This window comes from Solea solea, chromosome 15, assembly GCF_958295425.1.
Source record: "Solea solea chromosome 15, fSolSol10.1, whole genome shotgun sequence".
NCBI lineage: Eukaryota > Metazoa > Chordata > Actinopteri > Pleuronectiformes > Soleidae > Solea > Solea solea.
Window position 1 is genome coordinate 12199336 of NC_081148.1, and position 20169 is coordinate 12219504.

A 20169-nucleotide genomic window follows, 5' to 3' on the forward strand; every position below is an offset into this window, starting at 1 on the left:
TCAGATTCTGTGCAACTGATTTCTACAGTGATGCTTTCATGGGGTGATGAAAATGGTGTTAGATGTTAAGTCCATCATGGCTCTGCTATGGTATTCCTCTAACACGTCAAAAGCATGCAGCATTCCCTCCTCTATATGACAATTTAATATTTGTGTTTACATAACAATCATAAATCAATGTTGGATATGTTGCACACGTAAAAGTAAAGTAACACCTGCACCTGGAAGACAACGAATAACCCTTTAAACAACATTAAAAAAAAGGTTAAAAATGCATTTGTGATATTTAATTATCACATTTCCCTTCTGCTTATTTGAATTTATGAGAATAAAATCTATAAAATGAATTCCTCTGTGAGTTAACCTACTAACATACACAGCTCTTTCTATTTTTGTCCCAACACTGTCATGCATTATACTGGTGTCCTGAAACCACAAACGAAATTTAGTTTAAAAAAATAGCATTACAGCAAAAGTGAGACTTCAAAATGACATTGTTGCAACACTTGGACAATAAAATACACATTTTATTTGACTCAGGAGCAGGGTTCAGTTACAAGTGAGCAGCATCGACACAACCAACCAAAAATAATCCAGTATTCAAATTCAGCTTAAATAATTACATCCAACTTGCACAGGTACAATCGATACACAATCACACATATCTAATTTAGTCTATTAGAAGTCATCTTGATAATTATAGAGGCCCCATAAAGTGGGCTTCTAAAGCATTCTATTACATAGAATATAAGGCATGTATGTGCTTAAATATTGTATTAGACATAAATAACAAATAGCAAATAACAAAATGAATTCACTGTTTTATACCCAAATTTGAGCCGGCTCACATAATTTTGATAATAATATAAATATAAATAATATAAGAAAAAATATCAATATATGTTTAAATTATGTACAATATACACTTTTCATGATGAAAGGAGCAGTGGCACATGAACATTTCACAGATTTATACCACTACAGACCGAAGTAGATGTGCTGCTTGTTTTCCCCCCCCTGTTCATATATTGTATTATCTTAAAACAATATTAAGAAATATTTTACAAAGAGTGATTGAGTGAGATTGAAATGTATCCCATTTGTCTCCCTTTTTTTTCTTTCCATCCGTTTCCCTTTTTAACGTGCTTACTGATTGGTTCGCCCTGGTGCCTCTAGCCAATCAGCTTCCGCCTGCTATGGAGGAAGGAATAAATGCAAGATGGCTCCTCATATAAAAACAGTCTTCTTGGTCTCCCCCAACGTGCAACAAAATAACTCTTTACATCTTACGAGGTTGAAATATTTATCCGCCAAGAGCGCTGAAGGGTAGACCGAGCTGTAGATTGATATGCGTATGGTACTCGGCGAAATTTTCCCGGAGAAGATATCGAAGAGACAAGGAGAGGGACAACTTTGAAGCTATGAGGTGGTGGTGAAGCCGCTCCGCTCTCCTCGGCAGACAGACAGACTTGGTGTGGTCAGGCAGAAGCCTGGGCCCCGGCTAGTTAGCGGTAGCTGCTAACTAGCTTAGACTTAATGTACTGCTGTCTGTCGCACTGGAAACGGTAAAACAGCGTAGAGGAAACATCCTCAAATTACTGCTCACCTTTTGAATGCGGGGCGTGAGAGGCCATACAGTTTTTGACCATGGCTGTATCGAGGTAAGTCTGTATTATGCTCACATGTCACTGTTATAGATGCACCGACTTAAATTAACAATTGGCTAGCTAACTTGCTATGCTTGCTATCTTTTTTTTATTTGGTAAAGAATGGAAAGGACGGCAGCTTCCAAGCTAACAGATTGTAACGTTACGTGGTAACTTAGTGGTGATTTGGATTCGGTGACATACTGAGCGTATACAGTAAATTCAGCTTCTACTTGTGCTTCCTGCAGGTGCTAAAATACAGCTCAAACTTATTTTTTTTATTTCAGCGTTTCGTAGTTTGCTAATCTGCCTTTAAATACAGTTATCAAGGCGATGTCTCTCGGGGAAACAAACATGAAAATAGAATCTCTGGTTAACTGTGCAGAGTTTAAGGGTTTTCTTAGAAACACTGTGGTTTGACAGTGTATTCGCTTGGTAAGTTTTTACCCTGGTTTTATGCTTGAACTGTGGTCATTTTTGGACAGCATTGCTTTGATGTGGTATTGGGGAGAGTTGTGCTTGTTTTGATGATTCCACGTGGTGTCGTGTTTGGCGTCTGTTTTTTTTTTAGGTATTACTGATACCCCAGCTCATGACCTGTTAAACTCTAATTCACTCCACACTTTATTAATAGACTGTTAATTACTTGAGTGAATGACCTGCGAGCGATTTCCTAAACATGGATAGCTGATTAAACCCATCATGTACACGTAAAATTCAACCTGCCATGTGTGGTACATACCTGAAGGTTGTCGTGGAACATTATTCTTTACCACTAGTCTACTCCACAACAGGCTAACAGTCCATCTTAAATACATGATATTGATACTATTGCACACACAAGTTGACATGTTTGACTAATGTTTACCTTCAGTGAACACTTGTGGTTTGGTCTCTTCACTCTGACTGTGCAGTGCACTTGGATTTTTAAGAGAAATCAAAGTATAAACTTAAAATTGAATAGAGGTCATAAATAAACTAAACTTTGTCAAATAAAATTTTGGATGAAAAATATAATTTTAGTGACTTTAATCAAAGTTCTGATAACACACATGTGGTACATACATAATCCATCAATTAAACATTTAAACATAAATTGGTCTTATTAATCATAATTAACTGACATGCCAGTTTCATCTTGAGTAGGGATAAAATGCGTCGAAAGGTGTAAATATGTATGCATCTGAATGACATGAATGTGACTTTACTCAGGCAAACCATCTATGTGAAATATACAAAGTTAAGTTAAACTAATCTGGCAAGGTCAAGCTTGGCTTTCTTTGTAATCCTGCATTGTGTAAATCTGCCATAGTGAAATGGCACCTACTTTTATTACAGGATACCTTGGTGCAAAGCTAAACAAGTAATGACACAGAATGGTCTAGTCCATGCATGCACATTGTGTCACGAGAGTGTTTGTCATAATTTATTATTAAAAGGAAAACCGTGATCATGTTATTGTCCACTAACAGAGATTAAATTAGAGAGGGCACTGCTTAGTTTCCCACTGTGACTAATACTTTCTCCTTTGGGCTAAAACCTGCATCCCCAGAAAATGTCATCACAGTTGACCTTTTATATTTTCAGTTGTGCCACAGACAAAAGTTTCTTGGTAGAGGTAACACATTTTTTCTGATTGGCAGTGGTCCTTAAACACTAGCTCATCAATGGTACACGTGGAACCACAATGTTTATTTAGTGCTGTGGATTATTAACAGTCCGTAAGGTCTTGATCATGTTTTATCTGTCTCTCTAATTTAGACTTGATCGTTTGTTCATCCTGCTCGACACTGGAACAACACCGGTAACGAGGAAAGCAGCAGCCCAGCAACTTGGGGAAGTGGTCAAACTCCACCCACATGAACTCAATAACCTCCTATCAAAGGTGTGTGTTTGATACATACAGTACGTGTTGTAACATTTGCTCACATGCCTCCATAAAATAATGTCAAATTAGGGCTTGGCAAGATAGAACAAAAAAAAAATCATCTCCCATTACATTTTGTAGACTTTACTATTAACAGCTCCACCACAGCATAGTATGAACGGTATTGTGTTATAACTTTAAAATTGAGCCAATCAAAATGACCCCCATAATAGCTTGACAAATAAGCAAACGGCAAGGGCACACATTTAGTTTTGAGTTGGCTGTTTTACTTCCCTTAACTTTTAGGTCAGACATTTTCCTTAAAAGCTCAATGTGCTGTAAATTAAATCTATATTGTCAATTTCAAGGTCTTGACCTACCTAAGGAGTCCCAACTGGGACACTCGAATAGCAGCAGGACAAGCTGTAGAGGCCATTGTGAAGAATATTCCAGAGTGGGACCCGGCTCCCAAGCCTAAAGAAGGTGAGCTCCTAGGCATGTTTACAAAAATACAGGTATTGGGAAAATGTACTGTATATATTGCACATATTTTTTAGACTATCTTTATCACACATGTGAAGTTGTTTATCACAGCACACTCTTGACATTAGACATAAGATAGATCTTAACAAATATGTTGACTGAATATATGATGCTATGCCCTTAAATATTTGTTTGAAAATGCCCGTCATACAAAAATAACATTTCTGAATGTTTTCTCATCCTCCTGTCGTTTAATAATGTAACGTAATGTTTTCCTGTAGAGTCTTGTGAAGACTTATCCCCTGATGACTCCTCCTGTGACCGTTTGAGTTTCTATCACTTTGACATCTCCCGCCTACTCAAACATGGGGCCTCTCTGCTGGGATCTGCTGGGGCTGAGTATGAGCTGCAGGATGACAAAGCTGGTTTGTAATATTTATTTTTGTTTTCAGCTAAAGTATCATCCACATTCTTGTATTTTAACACACGCATACAAATGAAATGGACTGTTGCACTGTTTTAATACGTGGTATTTTAACTAGGGCTGAACAATTTTGAATAAATATTTAATTGCAATTATTTTGACTGAAATTGTACCATGATTCGCAATATCGGAGGGAATGGTAATTTTTTACACAATTATTTTCATTTGAAAAACATTTTAAAATGAATACTGTGTGATATTGGTGCAGATCTACGTGATCACAATGACATTGTTGCAACACTTGGACAATAAAATACATATCTATCGCCCTATGTAAGCTGAGATTGGCGCAGAACCCCCGCAACCGACATGTGAAGGATGAAGTGATAGAAAATGGACTAGAAAACAGCTTTAGACCAACTTAAGCATGCAATTTACAATTTTGTCAATTATCAGTTGATCGGTTGTTTTCTTGATTAATAGATTAATTGTTTGGTTCATAAAATGTCAGTGTTTCCCTAACCTCAAAACAAATGTCCACAAACTAAATGTTTTTTCTTTTCTCATTTTTTTGTCATGTGGGGTTAATTGGCCAGAAAATAAAAGCTGAACAACAAATAAAAACAACTATCTGGCCCATTTAATCAACCATTAAAATAGTTGTCATTTAAGTAAATTAAGTAAATTGCTAAATAATCGCTTGCAACAGCAAACGATTATTTAGCAATTATTTAGCATTTGTTGCAGACCTAATCCATATGTGAACAAACTGGATTTTTTATGTCTATTTTTCCAAACTGCACTCGTGACCTTTGTCACGTTTGCTTAACCACATTTGTACGTTATTTAAAATGTGGGGCTCATCATCAAGCTGCCTTTTGTTCACACTGACCTTTACATTCACGTACACAAACTCTGTACTTCTCACTGATCTACTGTGTACTCCTATCTGATTGCTGAGACCTCTTGTTATTTTTCAGGGGAGGTAGACCCTAAGGAACGCCTTGCTCGCCAGAGGAAGCTTCTTCAGAAGAAATTGGGTTTGAACATGGGTGCTGCCATGGGAATGGACACAGAGGAGCTGTTCAATGATGAGGACCTTGACTACAACTGTCAACCCAGTGGATTTGCAGCACATGGCAGCAAAGCAACAGTTGGATTCAGCTCCCACAACCATGTAGTAGGTTTAATTTTTGTGTCTTTTTCTTTTAGTCAGCTCAGTCATTTAGCATCACTCTGTGTCCTCTGTTCCTGTAAGGTTCTGAGTGCACCTTTAGATTCAATTCAACTTTATTGTCATTGTAAAGTACAGAAATGCAGAATAAATAAATAAAAAGTCAAGGTTAATGAGGAGCTCAAAATATGTATATACAATATTAATACACAATACTTGTGTATTCAAAAGGTGAATACAACAAATGAAATATACAGTGATTAATGAATGTATAGTTGTGGATGTGTATTATTGCACCAGTCCAGTGTGATGTGTATAATTGCACACACCACACGGCTGTAAAATTGTGTTATTGTCGTCATTCAAAGTTTAGAAGACGCAGCTGGGTGAACAAAGCTGTTGGTTCTGGAGCAGAGGCTCCTCTATCTCCTACTTGAGGGGAGCAGAGAGAACGGTCTGTGGTTTGTCTAGGAGGAGTCTTTTACAGAGATGTTGATAGGTTTTCAATGCAGTGAGTCCTGGGATCTACAGGTGCTGGTTTGTATGGGTCCCTGGGAAATTCAGTGGGTGCCCAATACAAATTATTATTTTTGTCAAATTGTACAAGTTCAAAACAAATTCTTGAGAAATTGTATTGTTTAACTCCTCTTTGATGCTGGTAGCCTATGCTGAATAATAACGTTGTGTTCATTCTTTGTCTGCTGCTTTATCCTCCACATGAGGGCCGTGGGTCAATCGTGTTCATAACATACAATAAACTTAAATCCTGATTTTGGACAGGTGTGATTGAGCACAGGTGTGTAATAACTTGCGCATGAATAAATGGGGAAAAAATTTATTGTAGTTGGCCTGTTTTGAGCTGTTGATTTGGAACATATTTTAGATTCATGACTGTTGACTTCAGACTTTGTTTATTAAATGATTAATTAGGTAATCTGTCCATTATTCTGTTGCACTGCAATGTGTAATTATCTCCTTATATTTGTTTTCAGCCTATTCATGCTGCTGAGCTGATTGATTCAGAGTTCCGGCCAGGCATGAGCAGTCGTCAGAAGAATAAGGCTAAGAGAATGGCTAAACTAGTAGCAAAACAGCGATCCAGAGATATGGATCCAAATGAAAAGAGGTATGAAATGCAAACCATGCACCCTCATCATATTTGACTATGGCTGGAGTTTTATCAAGCATCTACAGTACACTTGTTAAAAACTATACATACAGAAAGATCTCTCTTAATGTTTAGCCAAATGTGTATTTGTTCCAAAAGATTGAACTCCTGTAATCTTGACAAATTTGGGTCCTTTGTGTAAAAAGTATTTATTGTAATGATGAACTCTATGGTCTCTCTGTGTTTTAGTAATGACAGTTTTGAGGGTGAACCTGAAGAGAAACGAAGGAAAACCACAAATGTAGTTATTGACCAACCAGCGACGGAGCATAAAGTCTTAATTGACAACGTTCCAGATAATTCCAGTCTTTCAGAAGAGGTAAGAAATGCTAATGACTTGTTTATTCCAGGTTCATTGCTCCACATTTGTTTTTTCCAAGTACCACACATGCTAGAAAGTTGCAAAATGTACAGGAATACATTTCTGGGAACAATAAAAATTGATGAAACATGTTTCATCCTTATTTTGTGTAAAGGGAAGTAGGAAGTACACAAGTTTATAATAATTGTTGCTTCAAACTGTATGTACTAGTGATGTCCTCATTAAGCATTGGCCCTAATCCTGATCTGGGATCACCGTGCAACCCCTCAGTGACCATTAGTGTCATTATAGTGGTATCAGCCTTCTTTGTTTGGAAACAAATGGACACAGTTTGGGCTGCATTTTGTAATCCATGATGTTTGCACACATGCTTTTAAATACATTAAGCATGTATTTATGGTTACCCACAAATGTGAGTAAAATGTATACTCTTGAGCTCTAAACTATAAATGACAATGTATAAATAGTGCATGTTCTATAAAGGTGATGTCTTGTTTTCCTTTAGTCACATGAATGGCCTCTAGAGAGCTTCTGCGAGGAGCTCTGCAATGACCTCTTCAATCCTTCCTGGGAGGTAAAAACAGCACTTATTTTTAATTGAGATGATACTATACATTGTGTTGTATTAGATGACATTTTACATTAATAAATGTAAACAAATTTAATTGTTTTATCTGACTGTTTACAGATACGTCATGGTGCCGGTACAGGTCTCCGAGAAATCATCAAGTCCCATGGGGCCGGGGGTGGAAAGTTGGTGGGAAGTACTGTAGAACAGGTAAATCTGAATCCCTTTTAGCTTTTTCGTAGCTACTTTGCGAAATAAACGCAACAGCTGTGTGATTTTTCTGTTTAGATGTTGCGGCAACATCAGGAGTGGATCGAGGACCTGGTCATTCGGCTGCTCTGTGTCTTTGCCCTGGACCGTTTTGGGGATTTTGTATCTGATGAGGTAGGTCTTTTTAAACTGGGTGAAGCTCCTAAAAAAACACCATACCATCCTCCGATGGACATAATGGAATATGCCACAGTGTGATTATTGTGATCAAACAACATTGTATGTAGTGAAAATGTGCAACTGATAAGTACTGATAATGTACTGTCAAAGTGTAACTTTTTCTAGCTGCAATTGTTTTGTGTTATCCAACCCATTTGTGTTTTGTTCATCCTCAATCTCTGTCTCTGTTCAGGTGGTGGCTCCTGTAAGGGAGACGTGTGCCCAGACACTTGGCGTTGCCCTTCGCCACATGAATGAAACTGGTGTTTCCATGACGGTGGACGTGCTGCTAAAGCTGCTTAAAGAGGACCAGTGGGAAGTCCGTCATGGAGGTCTGCTGGGAATCAAGTATGCACTGGCTGTGCGACAGGTACCACCTGTTTTTGGTATACATAATTAGATGCTGAATAAACACAGCAGGGTAATACAGTGTACTTGATTTGAGCCATATGGTCATGATTGAAAACTGTGGGGGGGTAACTGAAGGTGCATGAATGAAAAGGGAGAGATGCCAATCTTTCCAATCCGTCTGCATTGATCTTCATGTGTGTGCTCCTGTGATGTGTTTCTCAGGATTTGATCTCTATCTTGCTGCCTCGGGTGCTTCCTGCCATCACTGTAGGCCTACAGGACCTAGACGACGATGTCAGAGCAGTGGCGGCTGCATCCCTCATCCCTGTGGTGGAAGGCTTGGTCCGACTTCTTCCCAGTAAGGTCAGAGAAACAAAAACAATACTCTTCATCAGGTTTTCATTTTCTGCTGAAGTTTGTCAACTCTAAGCAGTTGTTTACCAGACAGTCCTTGCTTCATCCTAGTTTATTTGTAAAATCTCTCTCTCAGGTGCCCTTTATAGTGAACACACTATGGGATGCTCTTTTAGACCTGGATGACCTCACTGCTTCCACCAACAGCATCATGACATTGCTGTCCTCATTGCTCACTTATCCCCAGGTTCGACAGTGCAGGTCAGTCATTTAAGGCCATATGCTGTCTCCAAGTGATTCTAATTGAATTCTTGAATGATGAGTGGGAGACAGGGCCAGCTCACTAACATTAAATCTTGTAATGATGATGTTCTCCTAAGAGAGGATACAAAGTTAGAAGCAAAATGTCAGGTGGATATTGTTGTGGTTGTGTAGACTACAAAACGACTTGATTTTTATACCAAAGACGGAATTAAGGACATTTGTATTTTTAAATCAACATCAAGTGAATGTAGATTTGGTTACTAGTGGGTTAAACATATTAGAAGACATGATCGTGTGATATTTATGTATTGGGATCAAAAGCATACTATGACCTAATATTGAGAAGCTCATCTATTCTGTCAGAAGGCTGAATGTAGGCAAATGTTGTCCTGATTTATATAGGCAGTGTGTTATTACTAGGAAGATGGCCCAACTTGATTTACATAAAAGCGCACAATCTGTAGCAACTCTGTTCCGTGGTGGACATGCACTAACACAGTTGGATCATTTCAAACCATATGTATAAATCCTGTATTCCTTCTTACCTGACCCCACTGTCACACTATCACTTTGCTGCATTTTCATACACTTTCTCATCCTCTCCAGCATGCAGGAGTCTTTAACCGTCCTGGTTCCTCGGGTCTGGCCATTCTTGAGACACACTATATCATCAGTGAGACGTGCTGCTCTGGAAACCCTTTTCACCCTGCTGTCCAAAGCTGACCAGGTAAATGAGGGTGAATGAACATTGATGTAAATTATGCCAGAACAATTTGTTGAAACTGATGTAGAAAATGTATTGTTAATGTTTTCAGGTGTCGTTACATTTCTTGAATGCTTGTTAATATCTCTTGTTTCTGATGAAGCAGTGATTTTATTTATTTTGTTGTCTAGAGCTGTGCAATGTGGATCAACCCCATCCTACAAGATATGCTGCGGCACATCTTCCAGTCCTGCATACTGGAGAGCAACGAGGAAATCCTTGAACTAATCCAAAAGGTTTGATTCATGCCCTACAAGTGTTAAGACTAATAAGATAGGTGACACAAATTAAATTTCTATACTTTAATGTTATGCTGTTTGTTGACGTGTTTCCCTATGTACAGGTGTGGATGGAGCTGCTGTCTCAGGCTCCCCAGCAGTACATAGTTGCAGCCAGTTGTCCATGGATGGGTTCCTGGCTTTGTCTCATGATGCAGGCCTCACACATTCCTATAGACCTGAATATTCTGCTGGAAGTGAAAGCTCGCTCCAAGGTATCACTCTTTTCCACATAGCAAAACTTGAATGGAATTGTATCCTTATCTTCTGTTGTCTTAGGATAGTTGTGGGCTTGTGTTGGGTTTTTTTTGGGGCCTTTTTTGTTCACTTGGAACAACATTTGTAGTGTCGCATGAAAATAATGTTTTATTTACTTAAAACATGATAATTATGTTGTTTTCTTGCAACAGGATAAGGCTGGTGCGAAGGCTCGTCAGGGCACCATCCAGGTGAAGGAGACAGTCCAGGAATATATAGCGGGTGCAGAGACTGTGACTGATGATCCACTGACAAGAGACTATGTTGTAGTTCGAGCTCGCCTCATGGCTGCCAAGTAAGTTTTCAGTGTTGCATTGGTAAGAAGGTTATCTGTGCTGCTCTTCAGGTTAATGTGTGATTTTGCTTTTTAAAAGTAAGGAAAAATTCAGTTTCAAGATAATTTTAGGAGATAATTTTATGAGATGCTCGCAGTCCTGACGGAGTTTCCCCTGCTCTCTTATCTCTGTATTCCAGATTGCTGGGGGCTTTGTGTAGATGTATCTGTGACCCTCAGCTAAACGCTGCATCTCAGGAGATCCGACCAGCTGAGTCTTTAGGCCAGCTGTTGCTCTTCCACCTCAACTCAAAGTCTGCCCTGCAGCGCATAGCTGTGTCTCTGGTGCTTTGTGAGTGGGCTGCAATGCAGAAGGTGAAATGCTTGACCTCTGAATTTGTTTATTGTAAAATTGTTTTTAAATCAACACCTTTTTGGATTTAGAACGAGACCTAAAACATATATGTAATACTCCAATATCTCTCTTTGCATCTATCAGGATTGTCAGGTGGTGGTGTCCATAGTGCAGCCTCGTCTTCTGGCCATTCTGTCAGAGCACTTGTACTATGATGAGATTGCGATTCCCTTCACACGCATGCAGAATGAGTGCAAGCAACTCATTGCATTGCTAGCTGATGCCCACATAGACCTTCAAGACCGCCTCAGTTGTAGCGTTTTCACCATTGACCAAGCCAATGAACTGGTAAGTCAGTCACATCCACAAACTAAACTTCACTCTTGCAACTTCTAAGGAATCGTCGCACAGGGGAGTCCCTCTGTCAAGTGTTTAAAGTTTAATGAAATAAATTGAAAGACTGAATATGTGCATGCCAACTGGAACAAATTGTCCTTGGAAGACCACCAGTAACACTACTCTTGAAACCTAATAAAGTAACACAAAGTTGTCGGAGTATTTGGCTCCTAATCATCTCAGTTAAGTTTTCCAACTTTAATTTGTTCTGTCCCTGAGCTACCAACTTTAATACTAATGGTTTTGTATCCTCCGCTCCAAAGGTTGATAGGTATTGCGGATCTCTTTCATTCCAGGGACTCACTTTCTTCTCTCACTCTTTCCCTAGGTAACCTCCATCTTTACAGAGTCAACAGCAGGTCTGAATGTGTCAAAGCAGTGGCAGGCCCTGGACGGTAAACGGCAGCAGGCTCAAGCAACAGTGACGGAGACCAGTACAGAGTGGCAGCAGCTGCATCTACGTGTCCACATGTTCACCGCCTGCGCAGTGATCAACCTGCAAGCGCTTCCTGACAAGCTCAACCCTCTGGTCAGGCCTTTGATGGAGATCCTTAAGCGAGAGGAGAACACCCTGATTCAGGGTTTTGCTGCTACTTTTATATCTAAACTGTTGCAGCAGTGTGCTGGACGTTCCCCATGCCCCAACCCCAAGATCATCAAAAACCTTTGTGCTTCAGCCTGCATAGACTCTTTAGTCACACCCTCATCTGCCTTCCCTGTTCCCTCCACACAGGAAAATGCAAAGGGTAAGAGCTGTTGAAGCGTGGGCTTATATTCATCAACGTTATCGTAATTGTCAATCCACTTCTGTAAAGTCAATGCTGCTGCAAGAGTGGCATTTACTTCACTATATGGTGACTGTGCTTCCGGGTTTCTGAGCATTTCTGTCTCCATTTCTTTTGCGATCAGGTGGTGGGCTGGAGAAAGATGGCATGTACCACACGGTTAACAAAACCTGCGGCATCATCACACTGTACCGTCACCAAAGAGCAGCGTTTGCCATTACCAGTAAGAGAGGACCAGCCCCTAAAGCCCCAAAGACTCCCTCCACAGAGCTTCCTCCTGGCAGCACCATCAGCACTGAAAATGATGAGGTACAGAGGTTTACAATTTAACGTGTAGCTCGTACTGGCTACAAATTGTTCTCACCCTTTCATGTGCTTTCTTCCCTTTTTAGAGCAGAAAGCCATTTCTCGTTCAAAGAAGAGGGGCAGAATTCTGCCTAACAACTGTTGCCAGGCACTTTGGTGCAAACTTCACCAAATCTCTACCATACCTCTGGGAGAACACAGTGGGACCACTGAGGACAGTGGTGACTGAAAATCAGTCCATCGGTATGTATATTGGTCTTTAAATATCTGGTAGAGTGTGAATAGTGCCACTTTTTTTTATTTTTTGTAGTTTGACTTCACCGAGACTTCAGTCTTTTTAATATACTGCTGATGTTAAGTTAGTCATGTTAACACTAAAAGGGTTGGCATCCTGACGGATAAAGTGAAACCTTACAAATTCAATGTGCTAAGGCAAAAGAGTCTGAAGGACAAAATGTGAGTGTTTATGTACTTTCAGTTGGGGTGATAAAATGTCAGTATTGAGTGGTTTTCTCTTGTATGTTCCAGATAGGAAAGTCCAACTGGAGAGGGGAGACACTGCAGCCCAGGAACTGGTCAACTCCCTGCAGGTCCTGGAGGTTATTGCTGGGGCCATGAGTTGTGAACTCAAACTTTTGGTATGCTTGACTCAACACTGCTCTGCGCTCTTTTAACTAGTTCAATTACAGGAATAGTTAGGATGGTATCAGGGTTTCCAAAATCTAAAGTGGTGAGGGCATCTTTGAAGTTGAGGAATTTAAGCCAACCTTTGAATAACCCTTGATTGATTAAACTTCTTTCATTGTGATGCACTGTAGCTACTCGAGCACCTGCCACATCTGTTCACCTGCCTGCAGCACCCATACACAGCGGTGCGTCACATGGCTGCACGCTGTGTGGGTGTGCTTAGTAAGCTGGCAATGCTGGAGACGATGAACAGTTTTCTGGAGTGTGTACTCCCCTGGTTGGCTGCCATTGAGGACCGCACCAAACAGGAGGGAGCCATAGAGGCTCTAGCTTGTATCCTTACCACAGTTGCTTCTATTCAGTTTGTATCATCATATAGTGCAAATTCATTGCAAAACAAATTTGCAGTGATGCGGGTTCATAAGTAATGTAAAGTTGTTGCTGTGTCATTTCCGTACACTATTCTTTCCTTGACCACTGCGTTCACCAGGTGTCATGGAGCAGCTGGATGTAGACATTGTACCTTACATCGTGCTGCTTGTTGTACCGGTTCTCGGCCGTATGAGTGACCCAAGCGATAGCATTCGTTTTATGGCCACACAGTGCTTTGCCACACTCATCCGACTGCTGCCACTGGAGGTAGGAGCATCCAAACCCAAAGTTAAAATGCAGTTTTATGCAAACTAAATATACCAGTCACTGAGTTTCATGGTGGTCAGTAATTAGTGTTTCACTTTTGTCATATTGTTCTCCTCTTGTTGACCAGGCTGGCATACCAGACCCCCCAGCCATGTCAGCTGACCTTATCCGCCAGAAAGCCAGAGAGCGCCACTTCCTGGAGCAACTGTTGGATGGAAGAAAGTTGGAGAATTATAAGATTCCGGTGCCTATTAAAGCTGAACTCAGGAAGTACCAGCAGGTGTGTGTCAGTTTTCTGGTTTCACTGCATCTCTGCGATACCCCCTCAAGCAGCAGTCAAATAATTCACACCCTGATATTTTACACATTTAAACAACTCCTGGAAGACTCGAGTGTTTGGTGTCTGCCTTGTTTCTATACCTCGAGCATGAGCATGTCTCTGCCAGATTCAGGAATTGCCTTCACTGCTGCAGGCTGGCAAGGTAGAATACAAAAGACACTGACAAGAAATGTTTTTTTCCTGACAGGATAGGTTTAAAGCAGTCAAAGGGAGATGGGGGTGGGGGGGGTGGAGGAAGGGGGTGAGCAGCTTCAGTCTATACATTTTGATTGCTGGCAGCTCTGCTCAGAGCAGCCATCAATCTCTTTAATAGAGCAGTGCTGAAATCTCGTTAAAAAGCTGGTGCCAATGTTGGGCATCACGTTGCTGCCATGTCCTCAACAGCTCTTCCTTAATTGACTGGGAAGTGTCACTCTGAACTCGCCGACTGCGGTTCAAATGGATCGGCTGCTCTTATGTCTGCTTTAATGAACACATTTGTGTGTTGGTATGTTCAGTGTCAACTTATCTCATATTATAGGATGGAGTGAACTGGCTATCCTTCCTGAACAAATACAAGCTGCACGGGATCCTGTGTGATGACATGGGTCTTGGCAAGACGCTGCAGTCCATCTGCATTCTGGCAGGAGATCACTACCTCAGGTACAGAGTCCTAACAGCACTGGTGTTTCACTTTTACAGTGCCAGACACGAGCATCACTAATATGGCCATTCCTCCAGAGCACTTTTGTGTTTAATGTAAAATATGTGCTTGATATGCTTTGCATATAAACTGTTAAAGTACGTGTCAGATACTGATGTTATCAGTGTTGCAGCTGATGTTGTGAAGTCTTTCTTTCCCTGTATTTTAACCTCGCTTGATCCACATCTCTTTGTGAGGGTACACTTTTCATCAACATGCGCTAATGTCAGTTTTTAATTTGGCTACAGTTGTAATTGAAAGAACTTGAAGCTAAACTAATTGTGTTAAACACTGAGTATGAAAAATGGTGCTTTTAAACTATGACTAAATGTCAATAACAAATAGTCAAAGCAGAGTTTAGCAGTTTATAAATCAACAGTGATTTGTCCCAGTTCTGATGCACTGGTTTGATATTGTTTCTTTCTTTGTCATTTGTTATATTTAAAGTGCTGTGTAAGTAAAGTAAACTTAACTAAACCTTAATGTGTGATGACGATTTCAGGGTACAGGAATATGCCAAGACTAAAGCCGCAGACTGCAGCCCCCTGCCCTCTCTGGTGGTCTGTCCTCCCACACTGACTGGCCACTGGGTGGACGAGGTTAGCAAGTTCTGCAGCAGAGAATACCTCAACCCACTGCACTACACTGGGCCTCCTACAGAGAGAATGCGGCAAGTGTCATTGCAGTTTACTCCACGGGAATGATTCATGTGCTCGTTTTTAGTGCCACAGAACAAAGCTTGTTTTGTAATGACTGGGGTTAATGTTATCTCATAAATATTGTGTTATGTGTGTACAGCAAGAGAACTCACTGATCACAATCTCTTTTCAGGTTACAACACCAAGTGAAGAAACACAATCTTGTGATAGCCTCTTATGATGTTGTGCGGAATGACATTGACTTTTTTAAGTGAGTACTGTGTCAGTTACAACAATGAGCATTTTTTGTCTTACAGTTGTAATCTCGTTGTATAAACAAATCTGTTTTATATTTCAGAAATATCAAATTCAATTACTGTATTCTTGATGAGGGTCATGTCATCAAGAATGGGAAAACCAAACTGTCCAAAGCCATTAAACAGTTGGCTGCCAACTTCCGGGTGATCCTGTCAGGAACACCCATTCAGGTAAGACGCCATCTTAGATCTCAAAAAAATGGTACTTGGAGTTTGTCCTTCTTTCACTGTTGGTAAATTGACTTTTTCATTTCCTTTTCAAGAACAATGTCCTAGAGCTCTGGTCATTGTTTGACTTCCTCATGCCAGGATTCCTTGGAACAGAACGGCAGTTTGCTGCACGCTATGGTAAACCAATCTTGGCTAGTCGTGATGCTAAAAGTTCTTCACGGGAGCAGGAGGCAGGTATGTCGGCTATCTGTCGCCAAAAACACAATACATTTGTTTTCCTTTTACAAATGTTTCAATTTTTTACGAAGAGGTGTGTAGAGGAGTCTAGGATATGAACACTGAATTCTCCCATTAGGTGTCCTGGCAATGGAGGCCTTGCATCGACAAGTGCTACCCTTCCTTCTCAGGAGAATGAAGGAGGATGTCCTGCAGGACCTTCCTCCTAAAATCATTCAGGATTATTACTGCAACTTAAGTCCTTTACAGGTTTGTGAAATATCAAAATTATTCCGTGTCTAAAGGCAAACGGCTGGTCCATCTCTACTGACACATTTATACCCACTATTGCCTAATTTTCTTGCTATTGTTTGTTTTGTAGTGAAAGTTTTCAGGTCATTAATCTGAAGGCAAGATAAAGGCAGTCCATTCAAGTTTACACAACAGTAGCCTTAGTTTAACAACTTGGTATTTTTCCTCACCACCTGCAGGTTCAGCTGTATGAAGACTTTGCAAAGTCTCGAGCCAAGGCCGATGTTGAGGACACCATCACTGTGCCCTCTACAGAGGAGGAGGAAAAACCCAAATTGAAAGCCACAGGCCACGTCTTTCAGGTACAGGTTTTTCAGTTAGAATCAATGTTCATCACAGGGTCACTGAATGTGAACATAGCCTGCAACAACAAAAAGGTGAAAAGGTGCCCTTCTGACCATGCACTAATGTTTTCCCTCATGCGTAAATGTTCAGGCCCTGCAGTACCTGCGCAAGCTGTGCAACCACCCCAGTTTGGTGTTGACGTCACAGCATCCAGAGTACAAACGCATCACCGAGCAGCTGGCAGGTCAAAACTCCAGCCTGCGGGACATTCAGCACGCACCCAAACTCTCCGCTCTCAAACAGGTAATGTGCTGGAAAGTCTGCATTTATATTCACCATGCCTCACTGCTGCTGACGTCATCCCTAATGTGGAGTTGTAAATATTCTAATCATGTCCTAGTGTTAAGGGGTTATTTGCATGTAATCACATTCCCCCGATGATCATCTCTGTTCTCCAGTTGTTGTTGGACTGTGGTCTTGGTGGTGGAGCTGGATCAGAGGGCGGCACTGAGGCAGTGGTTGCCCAGCATCGTGTGCTCATTTTCTGTCAGCTGAAGAGCATGCTGGACATCGTAGAGCACGATCTGCTGAGACCCAAACTGCCCACCGTCACCTACCTGAGGCTGGATGGCAGTGTGCAGGCTGGCCTGCGCCACTCCATCGTTTCAAGGCCAGTGGATTTATTTATTTATTTATTTATTTATTTATTTAAATAAACACAATGAAGGATTGCTCTCAGGGTCCCCCTAGAGTTGAGAAATGGTATTGTTACAGCTGTAGTAAAATATGTCAAAGTAACATGTGCATTTAACACATTTGCCTGTTTTTGTGACATTCAACTTTTTTTTCTCTTTGCTTTTGTTTCATTGACACAGGTTTAACAACGACCCATCCATTGACGTGCTGCTGCTGACCACGCATGTAGGTGGTCTTGGTCTGAACCTGACTGGTGCAGATACTGTGGTGTTTGTTGAACATGACTGGAACCCGATGAGGGACCTGCAGGCCATGGACCGTGCCCATAGGATAGGACAGGTACTGGGTTTGATACTGTTGGTATTAAAAAAAAAAAAAAAAAAAACGTGTTGTGTTTCTCAGCTTAGTGAAATTTCAATCTATTAAATAATTTCATATGCTACTGACACTGAATCCAAGATGCTTCTGCAGCTGCAAAGTAGGATGTGTGGATTGTTCATCAGCGTTTCCTTAATGCATTATTAAACACAGCCTTTTGAACCACATTGGATTGTGTGACATTGCCGCTCTTGTCTGAAGCCAGTGATGCAAATTGAACCAAATTAAACTGTCAGGGAGGGAGATTGTCCTACTCCTTTTAATATGTCCCGCTTATTTTTGGCATTGTGTTTTGCTTTGTGTAGAAACGGGTTGTGAACGTGTACAGGCTGATCACACGAGGAACACTGGAGGAGAAAATAATGGGTCTGCAGAAATTCAAGATGAGCATCGCCAACACGATCATCAGCCAAGAGAATGCCAGCCTGCAGAGCATGGGCACGGATCAGCTCCTCAACCTCTTCTCTCTTGATAAGGTAAAAACCTCCAAGTCTTTCTATCTCTGGGGACAAAGACTGGACAGTTATCATGAACTCACCATCTCTCCCCTCAATCTTGCACTGTTGGTTGTCTCTGTACGCCTCACTATTGTATGATTGACATTCCTGTGTATTCTCATCATAACTCACACACCCTCATGTCTGCTTCGTCTCCACATGTTTGGCTGAACTTCCTCCTGTGTAATTGTTTCAGGATGAAAAGGGCGATAGGGGTGAGCAGACACCATCGACCTCAGCAAAGCCCTCCATGAAGTCGGTGCTGGACGGCCTGGGCGAGTTATGGGACCAGCAGCAGTATGACACAGAGTACAACCTGGACAGCTTCATGCACTCCCTACAGTAGCAGCCTCCATTTGCTGGCCAAATAGGACCTTGTCGGAGACCAAGGAGACTTCCTACTGCTGCAGTTATTTGCCCTGTTCCCAAACCCCACCATCAGAAAGTTAACTATAAAGAGTCACTGATGGATTATTGTTACAGTACGGGTCCCGAGCAATAACTAAACACAGCCCAAATAAGAACTGAATTTATATTTTAGTGTGTGGTTGTGGTAAGTTATGCTGCAGCAGTGTTTAAACATTTTTCTTGACATTTCTGAACATTGTCAGAGATTTAATAATTCCCCAAAAAAGTCAGGTTTTTCAACAAACCTGTTACAAATCTGAATATAAGGTACAGTGATGATGTACTGTGATTAACAAAGGTCTTCAGTGTTTGTTTGGATAAAAGCAGCCTCACCACTACGTACAGTGATGTTATGCTATCAAGCTCAAAGTGTATCGTACTTGCATAGTAATGCTTTCCAGTCACAGCGTCAGGTGCTACTTTTACAGCCCACTGCACTTCTCGTCCTTTGCCAGAGTATACAGTGTTCACTGCTTCAGACAGCATTACCCAGTTGCACCTCCCTCCACTCTGCCCCTTCCGTCGTCACAAAGTCTTAAAAGCACTGCTGTACCCACACACGCCTGTCAACGAACACCTCTGTTTACAAACATGTTTTGTATGGCAAAAGGAAATGGAGCGATAGTGCTAAGTTTGCTGGGGAAACCACAGGATGTCCATCAGTGTTGGGTCAACTCAGGAGCTGTTTGTGCTCAACAAGATGACTTTAATCCACCAGGTGGTGCAGTTCCTTTTCGTACGTTCATTAAAAGAAGCTGTTCCCTGGACCTGTGGCCGTCATGAGGCTGTGGTGGAGAACTGATCTGTGTGTGTTGTCCAGTGTAGTAATAGCCTGGAAAAGCACTGCACTTGAAGCAGCAGTTTCAGCTTTGCTCCATGACCAGTCAACTGGTACCTGAAACTTGTCACAAGTATTTTAAAAAAAGAAAGAATAATAGGCTTGTACATATTTCTGTAATTGCTGCTTTTTGTTTATGATTGTGGAATTGTAATAAATTCTACAGACCTTTGAACTACGCCTCTATTTTTTTCCCTTATGCATGTTATTGGTGATGACCAGTAGATGGCACAGTTGTACATTCAAGAACAAGAAATATGGTATGGGAAAGGATGCATGCGAAAGACCACAATGTTTCACAGTGTCATACAACTATGTTTAATAAGATTTGCTTATTAGTACAGAAAAATGAAAAATTAAGATAGGGACTACAAACTCTGAAGTAGTAGTAAGCATTAGCAGCACTGAACTTCATGTTTCTAAATCACAGTTTTACTGCAAAAACTTCAACCATATAGATCTAAGTCAACAGTCTCAAAAAAGCCTCACCAACATAGAACCAGTGTACAAGTCAGGAAAGGAAACCAGAGAAAATGTAAGCACAAATGCCAAATAAAATTAGTCACAAGTAGTGGGGGATTATTATTTTTTTTTTTAGAA

The 20169-nt window shown here is 40.9% G+C and overlaps 1 protein-coding gene across 1 annotated transcript; it reads left to right on the forward strand.

Annotated features, from left to right (window-relative positions):
* The first annotated feature begins 1208 nt into the window (after positions 1 to 1208).
* Positions 1209 to 19744, forward strand: btaf1 (BTAF1 RNA polymerase II, B-TFIID transcription factor-associated). The gene is made up of 38 exons (XM_058651672.1): positions 1209 to 1661; positions 3408 to 3531; positions 3882 to 3996; positions 4278 to 4421; positions 5401 to 5600; positions 6587 to 6720; positions 6952 to 7081; positions 7590 to 7658; positions 7773 to 7862; positions 7941 to 8036; positions 8275 to 8451; positions 8655 to 8795; positions 8923 to 9047; positions 9657 to 9777; positions 9945 to 10049; positions 10157 to 10306; positions 10502 to 10644; positions 10824 to 10998; positions 11123 to 11326; positions 11703 to 12120; positions 12284 to 12468; positions 12552 to 12708; positions 12994 to 13103; positions 13284 to 13485; positions 13643 to 13791; positions 13919 to 14071; positions 14652 to 14773; positions 15316 to 15483; positions 15645 to 15722; positions 15810 to 15939; positions 16032 to 16173; positions 16295 to 16425; positions 16647 to 16769; positions 16903 to 17055; positions 17211 to 17422; positions 17628 to 17787; positions 18132 to 18302; positions 18520 to 19744. The coding sequence occupies exons 1-38, from the start codon at positions 1648 to 1650 to the stop codon at positions 18667 to 18669; spliced, it is 5571 nt and encodes a 1856-aa protein (XP_058507655.1). The 5' UTR covers positions 1209 to 1647; the 3' UTR covers positions 18670 to 19744.
* The last annotated feature ends 425 nt before the right edge of the window (positions 19745 to 20169 follow it).

What these genes read in the sequence shown, in the direction of transcription:
- btaf1 (XM_058651672.1), top strand. An exon ending in CCCCAGGTTCGACAGTGCAG is followed by an intron (nt 9,048 to 9,656) that starts GTCAGTCATTTA and finishes CATCCTCTCCAG; the next exon opens with CATGCAGGAGTCTTTAACCG. An exon ending in CCACAGGCCACGTCTTTCAG is followed by an intron (nt 16,770 to 16,902) that starts GTACAGGTTTTT and finishes GTAAATGTTCAG; the next exon opens with GCCCTGCAGTACCTGCGCAA.